The sequence below is a fragment of the Cebus imitator genome, unplaced genomic scaffold (genome assembly GCF_001604975.1).
Source record: "Cebus imitator isolate Cc_AM_T3 unplaced genomic scaffold, Cebus_imitator-1.0 Scaffold209, whole genome shotgun sequence".
Taxonomy (NCBI): Eukaryota; Metazoa; Chordata; class Mammalia; order Primates; family Cebidae; genus Cebus; species Cebus imitator.
Window position 1 is genome coordinate 61,965 of NW_016107524.1, and position 19,203 is coordinate 81,167.

The 19,203-nt window shown below is 35.2% G+C and overlaps 1 protein-coding gene across 32 annotated transcripts in view; it reads left to right on the forward strand.

Moving 5' to 3' along the window:
- The window catches only part of NRXN1 (neurexin 1), a 1,144,745-nt gene that overhangs the window by 9,492 nt on the left and 1,116,050 nt on the right, over positions 1-19,203 (forward strand). The window contains exon 2 of one of the 32 annotated variants that reach the window (XM_037745714.1): positions 7,470-8,902. The exons of the other annotated variants lie outside the window; for them this stretch is intronic. Within the exon in view, the coding sequence (XP_037601642.1) occupies positions 7,470-7,537 (68 nt within the window). The 3' untranslated portion in view covers positions 7,538-8,902. Of the gene's footprint in view, positions 1-7,469; positions 8,903-19,203 lie in introns of those variants that run through there. 32 annotated transcript variants of the gene reach the window in all.

The following is a 19,203-nucleotide window of genomic DNA, read 5'->3' on the forward strand; positions in this document are numbered from 1 at the left end:
CTAAGGGAAAAACTAGTGAAAAATATATAATTCTTTCTTGAAGGAAGTTAGAGTCATCATGGGTTTGGTTAGATATAGAAATGTAAGGCCATTGATTGTTCAGAACACTTTGGTTCTACCTGTGAAATGCATTGCCTGAACTCTTTATGTGGATTGTAATGTAGTTTCCTGCAGATACACCCACTGAATCTATGGGTCTTTGGAACCCAGTGGCAGTGCGACACTTCATAGTGAATCCCCAGGTACTTTGCTCAACGTGTTCTAGTGACAAAATATATTGGTTGTTTGAATCAACATTGTAACTACTACAATAAGGGAAAATATTATGTAGGTGCTGGTAATCTTCATAAGATTGTTTTTTATTTAAGTAGTTATTATATAAGTAGATACTGGACAAAAATGATTCAGAGATTTTGACACAGTTTTGTTTGAAGTCTACCATTTTAGGAAAAAGATGGATTATCTGTGTTGAGAAAACTTTGAGTCACAGAAACTCATTAATAGTTTTGATCTAGAGGAAAAGTTCTGGGAAACTCTTAAACTGTGACAATGAAAGGCATCTATTTATTAAAAAGTTTATTTTGACTATGAGGTAATAATCAAAACGGAATTATTATCCTAAAATGCCACAAATAAAGTCGAATGTATTATTTTGAGATTTTGTTTTCCTATTCTGAGATACAGCTGTAGTGTAGAGGCTAAATGATGCACTCTTGGGCCAGACTGCCTGGTTTCAAGTGGCACACTCAAACTTGCTGTTCTTCAGTTATGTTTTCTGTGAAACTGGGATGAGAATAGTATTTACTTCTTAGGGCTTTTAAGAAAATGAAGCAGGTGACTTCATGTAAAGCTTAGATCAGTGCCTGGCACATAGTAAGCATTTTGTAAGTGTCCACATGTTATTTTTGTTATTATTACCTCCACCAGTATTTCCACTGACACCATTTTCTTAGGGGTACTTTCATGCAAAATTCAAATATATAGAACTTCTTACTCATCTAAAAGGAATTTTAGTATAATAATGATCCATTACTTGCTCAAAGTTTCAGTTTATAAAGACAATGAGCCTCTGTTTCTGTTGTATGCAGCTGTGTTCTAATGTTACCCCCTGTCTAGCTGTTATTTGAAATATGTTTTAAAAAATCACATTCTGAGAATTTGTGATTTAGCAAGCACTTAACGCAAAAGTATATGTAGAAACTATACTTTTACTTTCTACCTAAACTAATATCTGTATTCCATCCAAATCTGATATTTAAGCAGTGATTTTTACTGCATTAATAGCTTATTTAAGATATCATTTACTTTGAAGCTTATACTAAGTTATTATCTAAAATAGGAAAAGTTTTTAATAACTTGAGTATAAAAACAGGTTTATTCAATTTGTAACTTGTCTTTGAGACTCTCTCATATGTTAAATTTATTTATACCTATGCTGAAGATAAGATAGGTAATATATTTGGCTTTAAAAGTTCAAGCAAGTTATTCTTTTAGTTACATGCAGATTATGTTTTCTCAGCATAAAATCATATATATGTATATATCACTGATATCATGTTCAGTTTTGGATATCATTAAATTAAATGTGACAAATTTTATTATTAAAAGTAAAGTTATCCTGATTGACTATAGAAAGGATGGCACTGTACAATGTTTCTGTTATTCTTGGCTGCATTGTGAGAATCAGGACTCAGAGACACATTAATACCTGAAAATAGTCATCGACCACATTCTATACTCTTTCTCAGTCAATATTTGTTGGCTACACTGGTTACAGAGTTAACTCCTATAAATATGTTTTTCTTTCCCCATTTATTTTATTGCATTTTAGGTTTTGGGGTACATGTGAAGAACATGCAAGATTGTTGCATAGGTACACACGTGGCAGTGTGATTAGCTGCCTTCCTCCCCATCACCTACATCTGGCATCTCTCCCCTTGCTCTCTCTCCCCAACTCCCCACCCCCCACCGTCCCTCCTCTATTTCCCCCCAACTGACCCCAGTGTGTAGTGCTCCCCTCCCTGTGTCCATGTGTTTTGAAAATTAGGCCGTACAATAGATATTCAGGTTTTGTCTCATTATGAGATTAATAAACCTATTAGAAGTTGCTGTGCAAACTGTGCTTTCAAAAAGTGTATGTGTATTTGATATAATTCATAATAATGTTTATATTTTAGAAGTTTTTGGTTTATTAAAAAAACAGTATACAAAAATCTTACCCCTTTTTTGTTGTGTACTTCTCTGTAATTTTACGGCCTAGTCCCTTTTTTGTTACTCATAAGTAAAGGAATAGGTAAATTTACATGGTCTTTGCTGAATATATGTCTTAAAATGTTCTAATGATGTTTTGAAAACAAAGTTTTGGCCAGTTGCTTTAGAACACTTCAGAAAATTGCGAGGCTCTTGGTTTTCTCTCCTGAGCATGGATTCCATGTAGTTCCACTTGATATTTGGGATGGGTACCATACACTCTCAGATTCCTTTCTTACCACATTATTATTTATGTTTTGTGTATCAACAGAACATGATTTGGAATCTGAAGAACTAAATTCCAGATGGGACTTTACATCTTAATAGATGTTAAAAGTAAAATAATACCATCAGTGTTCTATGTTTCAATTTCTAAGGTTGTGAATTGGGAAATCACCTAATCAGACTACTGTTGTGAACTAATGCCAGCCTACTTCACAGATTGTTTGTTAGTAGATAATAGAGATATACTCTTTCAAAGCTTAAAAGTTTGAAGGAGATGTTAAATGACTACAGGTAGATTGCTGTAGGATGTTGTGAATGATAATACTGTTACAAAGATGTGACTCATGTTTCTTTAAACCTACTTTGGGATCATTTTAGATGGATTTTAGATCATTTATGCCCAATAGTATGCATCAGATTTGGTAGAGTTCTCATATCATTATGCTTTAATATATGGGTATTATAACAAGCTAAGTAAAGAGGACATTGTTTCCCTTATTCCGCTTGGGTAAAATTTAAACAAATAAGTGGTTTAAGGCAGCAATGATATGAGTGCATACTTCTGATTCTATTTATATGAAGTTCAAAACAGATACAACTAATCTGTGGTGATAGAGGTCAGAATAAAGTACCTTTTAGTGGTGTTGACTAGAAGAGGAGAAAGCAATGGAGCAATGGGCATGATATGGGTGGTGGTTGTGTGGGTATGTATATTTGTAAAGATTCACCAAACTGTACACTTGACATATATATGCTTTACTATATGTAAGCTCTCTGTCAACTTTAAAAAGAACTCTTTCAAATTAAAAAAGAAATGCTGTTCAGTGAATACCAGTGTACTGAATATATGTAAGAGCCTACTTAGAAAATAATCCTTAATGAAAATCTATATTGAAAAATGTTAAGCATAAAAGCCAAATATTTGTAGCATATATCCAAAGACTATTCTGGAGAGCAAGCCTATTTATATATGAATAAATTTCAAAGTAAGCAGAGAGAGTACTCTGTTTTAAACATCATATACAGTCTTTGAGATTGAATCATTTTTCACTTTCATGTTTTTATAATGTTTAGAAATAAAACATAGGTTCTTATTTTACACTTGCATCCATGGAGCACAAATTCTACCAACATAATCAGGCAATGTAAGCTTTCCAATAAGAACAACTCAACTGCTAGAATTGTTAAGTAATTGAATGATGAGTATTTTGTAAGAGATCAGTAAATACTTGAATGAGTAATTGGATATTGGAAAAGGCATTACCGGTTAGTTCAACCATAACTCTCCTAGTATTCTGTAAATCTGCAAATATAGCTGATTTTCCCCAAAAATATTATACATGTAGTTATTTCAGAAAATGGACTAGATGGTGCTCCTTAAAGGTGAGACCATAAGGACCCCTTGAATTTGAGAATAATTTAAAATCATTCTGTTAAGAATCACAGTAGTTGTTATTAAAATTACTAGTGTGCTTTATCTATCTTTTCTTATATAGTCTTACCATAGTCCTACTTGATAGATTTTATACAATTTTTGTTTTACCAGTGAGAAAACTGTGGGTTAGAAGAGATCACTTGATAAAAGTCCAATAGCTAAGAAATGGCAGAGCTGGAATTTGAGTCCCGGTATGCCCAATACCTTAGCAGACAGCCCTGTCCATTATATGACACAGCTTGTATATTTCACTTACCAAATGGATGCTGGGCATTTGTTCACTAGTTTTCAGCTTGGTACAAATTTAAATGGCTGACTTATAATAAAGACTTCAGATTTGAGGGTTGTGTGACAGACCCTTAAATTTAGTGCCACTTCCTAATGTCATGATAATAAAGAAAATGGAATAGCTTGTCTTGTCAAAATTCATCACTCTTTGTTTTCATAACACTTGTTTGTTTGCTTCCTCTGTTGACCTTCTTTTCATATTCTACATTATGGGTTAATTCTACTCTACCATAACCAGAAGTAAAGCCCCAAAATATTGCATTTAAATAGTATTACAACTAACTTTTGTCCTTTTGATTAAATGACTTATTGTTTTGCAAAACAAGCAACACAAAATTTCCAACTCTTTTAGAATTTGGATGATAAAATTATTGAAAATATCAACATCCATGGTGAGTCAGCACAAATATGAAGGCCTAGCTCAGTCACATAAATAGCTAGTGAGAGTTGCTGAGTTAGAATATGGTTCTGCTGAAAATCTGGATGATGGTACAGTGGGCCCTTAATTGAAATGTCATAATGAGAAGATAGTGCCTCTTTTTGGCTGAGTTTGGCTTCCGAACCCATTGCCTGAAATTGAACTCAGGAGTGGTTCTTAGAGTTAGAAAGATGTATGCTCTGTGCTATTTCGGTTATATATGAGAAACTGTTATTGGAAAGAAGTGGGAGGAAAATAAGTCTGACCTGGCAAGCCAAAGTGCTGACCTGGACTCTTGTCTAGTTACTTACGCTCAAAACTATCTGGACTGTAATTAGAAATGCACTGACACCACACTGCAGGAACAACTGCTACTTCAAATAGCACTTTCTTAGGTTGGTTCCCAGGAGGGATCTGGCAGTCCAAAAGTTAAGGGAGAAGCTGCCAAGACGAACAGTTGCTTCACTAATATCCTGACATCAAGAAGGGCTTTCTATGTTTAATTATAGACATAATGAATTCTGTGTGGATTCTAATCCATGGTGGAAGCAGAACTGGTGAGAGTTTAGGAGATACTGTTGTTTGGGACCTCATGATACCTGGCCCTCATATGGAAGGTACTAAGTTTAAGTGTTACTCAGACATTGCTAGATTCAGCAGAATCTACATCCCCATCCAGCAGAGGCAAGAAAGTGAAAGAGTCATGTTTTTCTTCTAAGTAATGATGTTCCTCTATAATTAAGCATGCCTAGACTCTCCTTAGGGAAATAGCTGGCATGGCAGCATATGACTATAGTTGTTGTGTGGAAGATGCCACTTTACAACTTCTGCTCTTTAACTTTAGTGAAAAATTGATTTATTTTCCATCAAATAATGTAATTATTTAAAATTATACATGATGCTACAAATATTAAATGTTTAATTTACTGAATTGAAAATATAAATATTGGACATTATATATTATATTTCACTACTCAAAAGCACAATAAAATGTGTAAGAGAATACATCTATGAATGTTGATTTCCAAAGTTGGGCTGACTTTCTATGAACTAAAGTAATCCCAATGCTTTGGGAGTCCAAGGAAGGAGAGTCACTTGAGGCCAAGAGAACCAGACCAGCCAGGGCAACAAAGAGAGACCTCATATCTACAAAAAAATGTTTTTAAAAAATTAGTCAGGTGTGGTGGCAACAACTGTAGTCCCAGCAACTCAGGAGACTAAGGTGGGAAGACTGCTTGATCCCAGGAGTTCTAGGAGGCAGTAAGCTATGACTGAGCCACTGCACTCCAGCCAGGGCAACTGAGTAAGACCCTATCTCTTAAAAAAAAAAAAAATCCCAGAAACCTGTTTTATCAGAAAAGTTAGGGAACTGATACAAATATTTGCTTTTGATATTTATTTATTTTTTTAATTACACTTTAAGTTCTGGGATACATGTGCAGAATGTACAGGTTTGGTACATAGGTATACACATGCCATGGTGGTTTGCTGTACCCGTCAACCTGTATTATACCTTTGGTATTTCTCCTAATGCTATCCCTCTGCTTGCCCTCCACCCTGCTACAGGCCACGGTGTGTGATGTTTCCCTTCCTGTGTCCATGTGTTTTCATTATTCAACTCCCACTTATGAGTGAGAACATGTAGTGTTTGGGTTGCTGTCCCTTTGTTAGTTTGCTGAGAATTATGATTTCCAGCTTCATCCATGTCCCTGCAAAGTTCCTTATAGATTATGGATATTAGCCCTTTGTCAAATAGATAGATTGCAAAATTTTTCTCCCATTCTGTAGTTTGCCTGTTCACTGATGATAGTGCAGAAGCCCTTTAGTTTAATTAGATCCCATTTGTCAATTTTGGCTTTTGTTGTCTTCGCTTTTGGTGTTTTATTCACGAAGTCGTTGTTCATGCCTGCCTCTTGAATGGTATTGCCTACGTTTTCCTCTAGGGCTTTTATGGCTTTAGGTTTTATGTTTAAGTCTTTGATTCATCTTGAGTTAATTTTTTAATAAGATGTAAGGTCCAGTTTCAGTTTTCTGCATACGGTTAGCCAGTTTTCCCATCACCATTAATTAAAGAGGGAATCCTTTCCCCATTGCTTGTTTTTGTCGGGTTTGTCAAAGATCAGATGGTTGTAGATGTGTGGCATTATTTCTGAGACCTCCGTTCTGTTTCATTGGTCTATATAACTGTTTAGGTACCAGTACCATGCTGCTTTTGTTACTGTAGTCTTGTAGTATAGTTTGAAGTCAGGTAGCATGACATGGGTAGCTTTGTTCTTTTTGCTTAGGATTGTCTTGACTATATGGGCTCTTGTATGGTTCCATATGAAATTTAAACTAAGTTTTCAAATGGTAACTTGTAAGTTTCAAAACATGCTCCGGTTTTCAGTTTATATCTTTATATATATTTTATAATATGTTAGACATAGATTTTTCTCTTCCTCTATCCTATTGAACTTTTATTTAAATTAGAAATGGTTGCATTAAAATATGTCTTCTATCACAATGTATTTTTTGACTTCAAATGACATTTAAAGACTTTTCTTTTTCACTTGAAGTTTATCAGTTGTTTATTCTATGACTCTCTCTATTGATTTCCTTCACAAAAATGCAGACATAGGTAGAGCTTCAGGAATTAAATCATCTTTTTCTGGGAATGGTGCTCGTCTCCCGCTGTTAGCTGGGAGCTGTACACGTTCCCAGAGATTGTTGGAAATAAGAATGATGGACACTTTCCTTCTCCCCGACCCAAGACATTATCCATCCTGGACACAATCCTTATGTGTATCCTAAACAGAGAAAATAACAATTTGGATTGGGGCCAGATATACAATTCTGAGTGTCTTCTGCCCACAGGAGGTGGAGAGTGGAAAGATGCTCAAGCCTCAGGGAAGCTGGGAAGCTTGAACTGTTTGGTAATTTGAAAATGAGACAGAAGACCAGAAGAGAGGAACAGGAGACAGGAGAAACGGTGGTGGGAGAGGAAAAGAGTATTCGAGATTAAGGTAACTTGAGAGAGACAGAGACAGACAGAAAGAAGAACTAACAGAATTTGAAACAATGAGGACATTGAGAACTGTTGGCTTAAAATTTGAAAAATCACACATCTGGATTGTGGAAGACAGAACAGGAACATACATTGCTTGACTTCTAGCCCTGGGCTTAAGCCAAAGAAGGAAATAGGAAGGAAAAGGCAAGAATAAATACATAATTGTCCACAATTAACCTACAGAAATTATAATCATTCTTTGTCTCTACCTTTAATTTCTGGCAGCTTATTGTTGAAATTTTTCCTGCCAATTAACAACTTCAACAACAATCGCAAAATCTTAAATGGCTCTCACAGTGTGTCAGGCACTATTTTAAACTCTTTGCATGTATTAATTCATTTGGTCAGCTCTACAACCTTATAAAGTAGGTGCTGTTTTTCTCATTTGATAGATGAGAACATTAAGGCCCAGAAAGATTTTTTTAAATTTTACCAATTCACACACTAGAAATTTGCAAACCTGAATTTTAATTGTAGCTGTGTAACTCCTGATGCCAGACCCCTCAGCTGTAATTCCTTACTTTTTATTAATAAATTAACTAACTGTATATCCTCCCCACCCTTTCACACAGGATAGTCTCTCCTGTGTTAAAAAGGTGTCTGTATAAGCTAATGCAATGTCATATTTTTTTCTCTTTTTCAAAATTCCACTTAACTGTTAAACAACTTTGAGTAGAATTTCTTCCTTAAATTTAATGAAAATCCTTTCTCTGATGACATAATTAATTTTTTCTTGTTATATCTTCAGTGGAAATAAAATCCATGTGTATATCTCCTCTTCAGTTATGTTTATCTGCTTAAGAGAAAAGAGTGGTGCTTTCACTGAGCTAAAAATGTTCCAGATCCTTTTTCTTTGCAACTGGTCTGACATTCAGGTTTCTTTCTGTGATTGTCCCCTGCTCTGTTTATTTTACCCACTGTCACGTCAGATGGCTAATTCTCTTCCAACGGCTAGTTCCAAAAATGTATTATAATCATCCTGGTCTGTTCATCACGGCAGCAGTGTCACTGTACTTTCACTGTTCCCCACTCACCTTCCCTTTTGCCTTTGTCTGACTTGCTAACTTCCCATTACATCTTGGAAATTGCATGGACAAAAACTTCATAAAATTCTTGGTATGTTTTGTTGTTACCTCATGGCTTAAAAAATGTGTCTCACTAGTGTCTGTAGATCAGGCAGTCCAGAATTGTATAAAAGGAAAAGTCTTGATAGCATTGCATTTGGAAGCAGGAAAAGTAGGCCAGAAAAATATGAGCTGACAAACAGAAAAAAGAATTTGGACTAAGGAAAACTGGCAGTGGTATTCTGGTCCACAGAGGACTAAACAATAGAAATGGATTTGAACAATAATGTGTTGGTTTAGGCCTAAGAGAAGAGAAAACAGCATTCACTTGTAATTCTAGTATAAATGTGAGGACAGGTCAGCAGAACTGGTGGGCGAATCTGTAAAACTAGAGATCCTTAGTGGCTTAAATAGACAACTGCTAGTTTTACATTGCTTAAGGTTTCTCCTTTTCTGGTCAGTGGCCTGGACCAAGTAACATTTGAAATATATATTTAGTCCTGTAGTTATGTAAATAATTGGACTCTTCTGAAAGCCTTTTAACATGCAAATCTCCCAAGTCCTGAGTTGGAAACAGCCCAAAACAAATACCCTCCCCTCCCCCTAAAAAACCTAATTTCTGCCAAAAAAAAAAAAAAAAAAAACCCTCTATTTCAAGAGTGCCTGAAGTTATAATTCACAGATACATTTGCATAAAATATGTCACCAACTGTTACAGAACACTTGGCCCATGAATTACTTCCCTCAGCGCCTTAACTTGCTGTTGTTGCACGTTGGTGTCCCTGGAATACACTCTGGGCAGGCTTTCCACCCACCTGCTCATGTTTGCCCTGAGCCAGCTGCCCTTGTCCTCTTTACACAGTGGATTGCCCCAGTTTCATGTTTCCTTCAACGTGGTTGAGCTCGAGTTACAGCTGCTGCCTGTATGACAAACTCACTTTGCACTTCCTCTTGTTTGCTTTGCCTTCTCCAGGGTATCCTCCCCATACTGAGTCTTCCTCCACCAGGTGTGATGTTCCCGCCCTGCTGCATAACTGCAGCACATTCGAGTGGTGTCTCTTACATCCTGATCCCTTTACATCCTGTGTCGTTGTTCCTCCTCTGTGAAATATAGCTTTGGGTGAAAGGGTCTTTGGTAGTACTGGTATGAATTGTTCTTGGAGAAGGGTAAGATTAAAGGGCAGAAAAATAGTTTTGGGTTAAAAACAAAAGGAAACAAAAACCAGAGAAAAAATTAAAGTACTCACAAAGTTAAAAACACTTGTTTCTGTGTACTCTGTCATGTTTTTGGCTTCCCAGAGAAACCAGTTACCCAAACCAGAAATCTAGCCTCACCTTTGACGCCTCTGTTTTTTCTCCATTCATAATTGCTAAACTACATGTTAAGACACCATTACACAGGAGGAGATGAGATATTAGCTCTTAGACAGTGTTGACCTCTGTGCTCTCAAGCCCTTGAGGACCAAACGTTTGACAGCACAAATAAAGGGCTTGAAACCTAAACACAAGTCTAAACAATTCAGGCATCAAAAATATGAATAAAACTCACTATTGATTACAGTATATGAAGATCTATAATGGGATACACATGTATGCCGTTGGTGATGTTATCAACAATAACCTCAGTTGCAGCAAAAATTAGCAGGTTTACTTTTTGAAAACGCAAGTCCAAGGGTATACCTAAAAGTGAAAAACATATGGATCCTTTCACAAATTACAGTTAATGGATTGCTTCACACTCTTAATTAAGTCACCACCATTTCAAATTAATCCCTGGATTCTTCCATATCAAAATAAAACAGTTTACAGTAAGCCATTAGAGGGTTATAGAGTCTAGGCTTTAAGAAAAGCTTTAGAGTGATAAATATTTATGTGAACTCAGGAAAGTGAAGGAACCTGAAAGTTTATTTTTTTGGTCAACTACAGGCCTAAGAGTTGGAAAGCGTCACATGTTAGTGGGGTGGGCTGGTAGACAACATGAATGATTTTTATTATAATACACTAAATGCTGTCACAGAAATGAATTTCCAGTGCTTCTAGTTGTAGAAAGATGAAAGGACTAATCACATGCGTTCTGTGACCAAGTTCACTTGATTCTATCGATACTATGCTATTTTAGGTTCTCATACTCTCACATCAGGATTGCTGCTATAGTCTACTCACCACTTTCCCAATCCCAAGCATTGCTCATCTTGCCCCCATTCAAAGCCATTCTCTCTACTACCAAAGTGATCCTTTAAAAGTAACACTTCTCATTTGACTGAAAGATAAAATACAAGTTTTCAAGAATGGCAGGCAAGTACTTGTATATAAATTGATTTCCTTATCCAGACTCATTTCTTACCATTTTCTTTCAACAGAAACCTTGTGATCTAAACCAGTCATTATTTATATTCCGAATAATAATTGGGTCTACATGTCTTGGGGTTCTTACTAGTGCTCTTCACCCTGGACCTAATGCTTTCCATTCAATCTCTACTGAGTCAAATTTCATGTCTCATTTAAGACCTGTCTATGCAGTCTCTTTCTCTGTGAACTTGTCCCTGATCCCCTCTTCCTGCTCACCCCTGGTTCTCCAGCAGAGCCAATGAGGGCTTTGTGTAGACCCTTATTCTTCAACTGAACACATTTTATTATAGTAATTTACTATCCCCTCTGATTTCTTCACTTGATTCTAAGTCCTCAGGGGAGCACTGACATCTTTTACATATGTGAGAGCTAACGAAGTCTGGCCCGTGGTAGGAGTTCCGTCAACGTTACTGAGTCTCACTGCAAGATATAAGAAGATAATGTTGATAATGATCAAACAAAACAAATAGGCAAGTTCTTTAAAGAGAATATCAAATAGCCAGTAAATATGTATAAAAAAAGCTTGACCTCAATAATAAGTAAATAAATGTAAATTAAAATGAAGTATATTATTTCTTGTCTAGCTGTTTGAGAATATTAAAAAGCACCATCAGTCTGGGCAGGGTGGCTCATTTCTATAATCTCAGCCCTTTGGGAGGTTCAAGTTGGAGAATTGTTTGAGGCCAGGGGTTTGAGACCAGCCCAGGCAAAAAAAAAAAAAAAAAGCCAGAAGTGGTGGCATATACCTGTAGTTCCAGCTATTTGGGAGGCTGAGGTAGATTGCTTGAGGCTGAGAGGTGGAGGTTGGAGTGAGTTATGATTGTGCCACTGCCCTTCAGCTTGGGTGGCAAAGCAAGACCAAACAAACAAAACAAGACCATCAGACCATCATATCCAGTGCTGGCAGAAAGATGTGGCAACATGGGCACTCATGCTCTTGCACATCTTTGGATGGAGTGTTTGTTATTACAGTTCTTTTGAGAGGCAATTTAACAGTAACTATGAATATGTAAATGAGTATATCCTTTAACGAAGCAGTTTCACCTCTAGGAACTTTTGTTTTAAACAGAAATGCCTGAACAAGTCTCACAAATATATTAGCACTGGTACTCATTGCATATTGTCTGTAATAGTGAAAACAAATAACTGTAGTCAGTCCAAATATTAATCAATATGAATTTGATTAAATAAATTATGGTAGAACTATGTACAATGACTGACCACGTAACATGAATGAGGTATACTTTTGTAAACTGGTATGAAAATTTGTTAACAATATGTTTAGTGAATGTAAATACATGTTAAATACACACACATATATGCAAAATAGAATTGTTTATATACTTATTTATGTATAAAAAGGCATATAACGTGTAAAGACCAGGTTTTTTACTGTTTTAAGTAAAGAGGATAAAGAAAAAAAATCTATTTAAATCATTGCAGGGTAAATATTTGCAAGTGCAAGAGGAGATTATCAAAGGAAATTGGTGACTCTCCATCTTGAGAGATTTTGAGATTTTTTTGAATGTCAAACCAATAGTACAAATCAGAATATGAGAACAATTATATGGCTTTCCAAGAATTTGTTATCCTAGGTTGAACATTTCGTCTTAAACATAATAGAATGAATAGAATGTTCATATTGTTAGAACAGAATATTGCACTAACCTTGTAGAATATATTCTTAACACATGTAAAAGAGGGAGTTATATTATTATACTATTTAAAGCTTATATTATTCTAAGGATTATTTTTTTACTTGGACACATTCATCGGACTGAATAATTTTCATGGTAACGAATGAAGGGGTCCCAACAAGATGCAAGGTCCAGAACCAGGTATAATGTTTTGTCTCAGCAGAGTGATTTGTGTTAATGTTCTATTTACATTTTTTCCTGTTGTCACCCATCTCTGTTACCATGTAAGAGATATAGCTGAGTAGGTCAGTGTTGTGTCTCACATTGATTTCATAGAAAGGCATGTTATCATTCTTTCAATGCCTCCTTTCCCTAATGAAAATCCTAGAAACATCTGAGAAGTTCCAAATGACTGATCGCTTTCCTGCTTTACTTCATACACATGTATGTTATCAGCAATTACTTAGTAGACTCTTTAATTTGTCTAAATTTGTGAAGGCATAATGGAACTTGACAATGCAATTTTCCATTGCAAATGGATGACTAAGCCGAGCAATTCGCCTTCTTCCCATTCCTTTTGTCCCGATATCTTATGCTACGCTAGAATGCCTATATTTTGAAAATAGCTCATCTATATTCATTGATCGATGCACACAAATTGATTTACATGCTCATTTTGCAGTTTCCAAATATGCATTTGTTGCATAAAGTTTTTCATATCTAACCCAAAATGATTATTTTACCTTTTCTTCAAAATGTAGCTGGTTTGAGCCAACTACACGTAAAATTCAGGTGCTTCACCAATGAATTTCTATAGAAAATGCTGCATGGAGATGAAATAGATACATAAATAAGTATATAAACAATTAAATTTTGCCATTGGGCATAACTCCCAACTCAGATCTTCCTTTTCTGGATCAGCTTCTTAAAATTAGTCAGGGAAATATTGGAGTTAAGTAACAAAAATGTATTCAGATCATCCATGTTATATGCCAACTCATGATTTATATGGAAACTAAAGATATTTAGTGGAATAGTACATTGCTGGGTTCTAATTTTAGCCTTTCCACCAATTAGCTATGTTTTGATTTCATTGACTATAAACAGCTCAAGTTTTGGTTTCATTTACTGTATGTCTCAGATTTTTCCAGTTTAAGAAAAAATTGCCTAAAACTAAAACAAAAATGTGATTTGTCCTAGCAAATAACCCTAATATTTCCAAAAAATTAAAAGCAGTCTATAAAAAAATGGAAGTATATAAGTTTTACAAAGACACTCCAACAAAACATTTATGGCTATATTATTTATAAATTATAAATTTTTATTTATATATAGTTACAAAGAGTTAAAATGTTTTAAGTTAGGAAATTATTATTTTGATGCTTTCAGTATCTGGGTATATTTTATATACAAATAAAATTATATATTATAAGAAGTAAAATTAATACATACATTACCAAGGTGCCCTGTGTAGATAATAATGGGCAAGAGGGAAAAGGAATTGATATGTACTGATTGTATGCCATATGCTGCAATTATCAATTTTGTGATTACTGCCTTCTTTAATTATCAAAATTATAAACCGAATTTAATTATTTTAATTTCCTATTTAGGAAAACTAATTCCTAGAAAAATTTAAACAGCAAGGAGAAAATTTGAACCCAGGCTTTATTTGTCTCCACAGGCCAGGCTTTCCCATCTGCCTTCACCATCACCACTCACAGCTTCAGAATAGCTCAGGGAGGCTCTATGGAGTCATATACACAAAGGATCAAAGGTGAACCCCCCCCCCTTTTTAGGCAGTATAATAGCATTTGAGCTACTCTCTGACACACTTATTTGTTTGATTTGGAATGCTGCTTGGTTTTAATTGATTTGACTTTTGTATTTTTCTTTACACCTGATCTCTTTTATTCATGTGCGAATGTATTTCCCAACCAAATGATACACTGCCAGCAGTGACCAAAGAGCAACCTCTAGATGTAGTTTCCAGATATTTTATAGAAAGACTGTAGGCAGATATCAGCATACAAAACAGGTTTGTAGTTTTACTGTTTTCTATTATTTTCTGTATCTGATTATTTGTGTGCTTCTGGTTTATTTTTCTTCTACTCTGTGCAAGAGTAATTTTTCTTTCCACTGTTATTTTCTCTCTTAGGATTATATCACTTTGTGAGTTTTTCACCATATTTTGGCTTGTTTTTCAATAATAAATTATTCAAACGATATACCTAAGATGAAAACTTTTGAAATGAAGGGAACATTACAGATAATTCTTTATTGTTATCTGCAGACTATTACTCTGTGTATTTGTCCACATTTTAGCTAAATATCTTTGGTGGTAATATTTTATCTCAGGATTTACTTAGTTTATGAAATAAACATTCATGTAAAAATACATCCCATAAAAATATTTATCTAACCAGTCTTACTCTATTATCCTTTATAAAAAATTATCCAATCAATAATTTCTCAAATCTGCTTTATTTAAAAATAGAAAAATAACATATAAAACACAAAAAAAATCAAGGTAAGAATACTTTTTATGTGTATAATTGTTATGTATTTATTATGCACACTTTTCCTAAACCCTTAACATTTCCAGGTAACTTACGATAACATTGTTTTCCTAAGTAACTCACAAGGAAAGTATGTACCTAGCTTCCATATCGTATTGCAAAAATTCTGTAAATAATTTAGAAATTGTCCTAGGGCACACATATTTTTAACCCTCTTAGATTTCAATACTTCAAAATACTTTTTTTTTGAAACATAATAAGCACTTTTATTGCTCCTAAAGTCTTTGACTTGGCCCGCATTGCTGGGCTCAGCTGATCTTGTTCATGTGTCTGTATAGCTACTTCTCCCAAGAGGCATACTGTTTCTCAGCCTCTGAATCTGGGTGAGCCCTGGACTCACTTTGGCCAGTAGAAGGTAACAGAAGTGGCCACGTGCTGATCAGCTGGGGCTGGTGAGGGGCTGGCTGGTCTAGGCTTCGGACACCTGAACTCTCCTTCTCATGGTCCCTGCTTGTCTGGCAGGCTGGCCTGGGCTTTCTCTGTGGTGGAGGAAGAGGTCTGAAGCAAAGGAGCAGCATGCAGGTTCTCTTTAGGTGGAAGAAAGCAGAGGGGCAATCCAGATTATGCCTCTTTCACATACAAATGATTTTCAGCGGAAGGCAGTTAACAAGCAGTAGGTGCAGAAAAAGGTCAGGTTTCCCTCCCTTCTTCTGCCTAAAGACACGATATAAATTCTCCTTGCCTGGAGACAACTCTTAACCCAGCCAGAGGCAGTTAATTTTTATTTGAATACAATAACTTTTATTTGAATACCCTTTCTGTATTTCAGAAAGAGTTAAGAAAATGTTCATTTATCTTCTGATAATTATCTGAAAAATATGTCCAACTGCATATCAGAACAAAGTAATCTGTTACAAAATGTAATTTTGAAATAAAAAGAGACCAAGAGTTACAGTTCTTTATAGTATCTAAAGTGGTAATTGATACACTACAGAAAAATATTTAAACATTCATGAATTTTAAGTAATGTGTAAAGTCATTGAGCTTAGGCACTGGTGTTATATTTGTGATCAGATAGGCAGGTCACTGCTCTATTGGCGTTTATAGTTTATGAGTGAATACAGACATTTAGAAGGGCAGCCACAATATAGAGTGATCAACAGTAGTGATAGGGCACAAGCAACTCAGATTTGGGAGGCAGAAGAGGCTTGCCAGAGGATAAGACAGCTAAGGTGAGACTTGAATATGAATAGTAGAGGTGAGGGAACATAGGGAGGAGAGGATAGAGCATGCAAGTAGACACTCATTTGAAGAACTAAAATAGCTTCGAATTTGTAGTGCACAGAGGAAAGATGGTGAAAAGTGGTTAAACACAGGCTGGAAAGTTAGCTTTGTAAGTCTTATAAGTTATATTAAGGGGCAAGAAACTTATCTTTTGAGTATTTGGTATAGTTAGAAAAATAGAGAGTAACACATGGTTATTATAAGACTGTAGTTGCTACAGTGATAGGTCTTAGATGGAAATAAAATTGGAAATAAATAGCTGTGGACCCAAATGGGACAATTACAAAGGTTCTTACAAGAAATGTCAATGACTGGCAATAGATTTATACATGTTTTGAAGATTGCTAGCTTCCATCATACTGAAAAATCCAAGAAAAAAATGTAGATTTGTCTCTTTTTACAGATTTTGACTTAAAGTCTATTTTGTCTGATGTAACTATGACTACCCCTGCTTGGTTTTGGCTTTTATTTGCCTGAAATATCTTTTGCCTTCCCTTCACTTTCAGACTATGTATGTCTTTACAGATAACATGAGTTTCTTGTAGGCAGCATATATTTAGGTCCTTTTTTTTTTTTTTTNTAATCCACTTAGCCAGTCTGTATCTTTTCAATGGGGAATTAAATCCATTTAGATTTAAGCTTTCTGCTGATAGGTGGAGACTTATTCCTGTCATTTTACTGATTGTTTTATTTTGGCAGTTGGGTGGTTCTCTGTTGTAATAAGGTTTTATTCCTTTTTCTTTCTCCTTTTTGTATCAACTACCAGTGAGTTTTATAGATTTGCATGTTTTCATGTTGGTAGTTACTGTCTTTTTACTTCCATATGTGAGACTTTCTTAAACATTTCTTGCAAGGCCATTCTAGTGGTGATGAATGCCCTTCTTTCTTGCTTATTTGTTAAATATTTTATTTCTTTTTCATTTCTGAAGCATAGCCTTCCTGTGTGTAATACTGAATGTTCCTAGCACAAACAAATGATAAAGTTTGAGCTGATGGATATGCTGATTACACTGAGCTCATCATTGTACATTATACGTATTGAAAAGTCAGTATATATATCTCATAAGTATTTACAATTATGTTAATTAAAAATTAAATTTAAAAACGTGAAAATCTTTTCTTGGGAATTCAGAGGCATATAACTATTAAAAATGTGTATATATTTTCTTGGGAAGTAAGAGTAGGCATATAACTGAATAATCGGGATACAGGTAAAGTAATTGTCAACTTGAAATAAAGAAGATAAGGAATAAAAGAGGAAAAGGTATCAAAGGAATATCCAGAGAAAGATACAGATCATAATATCCAGTTAAAAGAGTAAGCAGAGGAAATCAAGAGTTGCAGAAACAACAACAAAAAAAATCACAATAAAAATTTGACTCCTTTGAAAAGCAGCTAGATACAGGTAGGCATGCATATTTTACTGACTATCCAGTATGTTCCATCTTATGGGGTAAGGTTCATTCATTAAGTTGCACTATAGTCTAAAATTAATATTTCTTAGGACTTCCCTTTGGTCTCTGTCAGTGCTTACTAAGCACACTTTTCTTTCTATTTCAAACTTTCCAGTAATCTTGGCACAAGAAAATGCTCCTCTAGACGGAGAAGTGGTCTCCTAGTAATGGGCATTCCCCTCCTTTAAAAAGAATACATTTGCATAAAATTTATAGGTGAGGGAAAAAATGCCAGAGTCATACCCCAAGTCCGTTTTTAGCAAATGTTTGTTTGTTTGTTTGTTTTTTGAGACAGAGTCTTGCTCTGTCACCCAGGCTGGAGTGCAATTGGATGATCTCAGCTTACTGTAACCTCCAACATCCTGGATTAAGGCGATTCTCCTGTCTCAGCCTCCCACAAATGTTTATTTATAAAACCATGTACTTTAAAGTTACTTTCATAAAACCCAGTTTTTTAAAATGTCCGTAAGTTTTAAATTATTCAAATTTTTCTGTGTAATAAAATGTCAACTAGGTTAATGACTTATCCAAACAAAATACTGTTGAAAGGGAGAAAGAAGGGAATGAGAAGTAACCAAAAACAGAAATGGCACTTACTGAAAGCAAATACTGTATGTATTGGCTGCTATTACTATTTTATGCTCTGTATATTTTCTTTATTTTCTCACCCAGAATCTGTTTATTCAGGTTGCCCTTTATTATGAATTTTAAATTTTATTCATGGCAGGTGTGTGAGCAGTAGTTTCCCTAGTTGGCTAGATCCCAAACTTGGGGTCTCCAGAAACCTGGATACATGGCTCAGTTTCTTGGAAGTTCTTTTAAAACCACTATCAGCACCACCACCACACAAACCACAACAAAAAAATGGGAAGTGAGGGTACATCCAAGATAAAGAGCGAAGGCATTCTAGGAGGAAAGGGATTACTAAAAGTGGTTTTCTGCATGTCTTTGAAAAGATAGCCTTAATGTGTTAAAAAGATGACAGTTGAAATGGTAAGCAGAAAAACATAAATATCAGCCACCGCAATTTTATTCACAAGCTGAAACTTCAGAGTAATGGTGATTCATTTCTGTAGCTCATTTCTTGTTTGGTAACAGTTTAAAATGCAATTCGTCAACTTTTCCTTCCTCCCCACCTCCTTTGCTTCCTTCTTTGTCCTTCCCTGTGATAGAAATATGTTACTATTATTTATACAGGCAGGCCACATGGTCACATGTACCAGGAGTCAGAGGC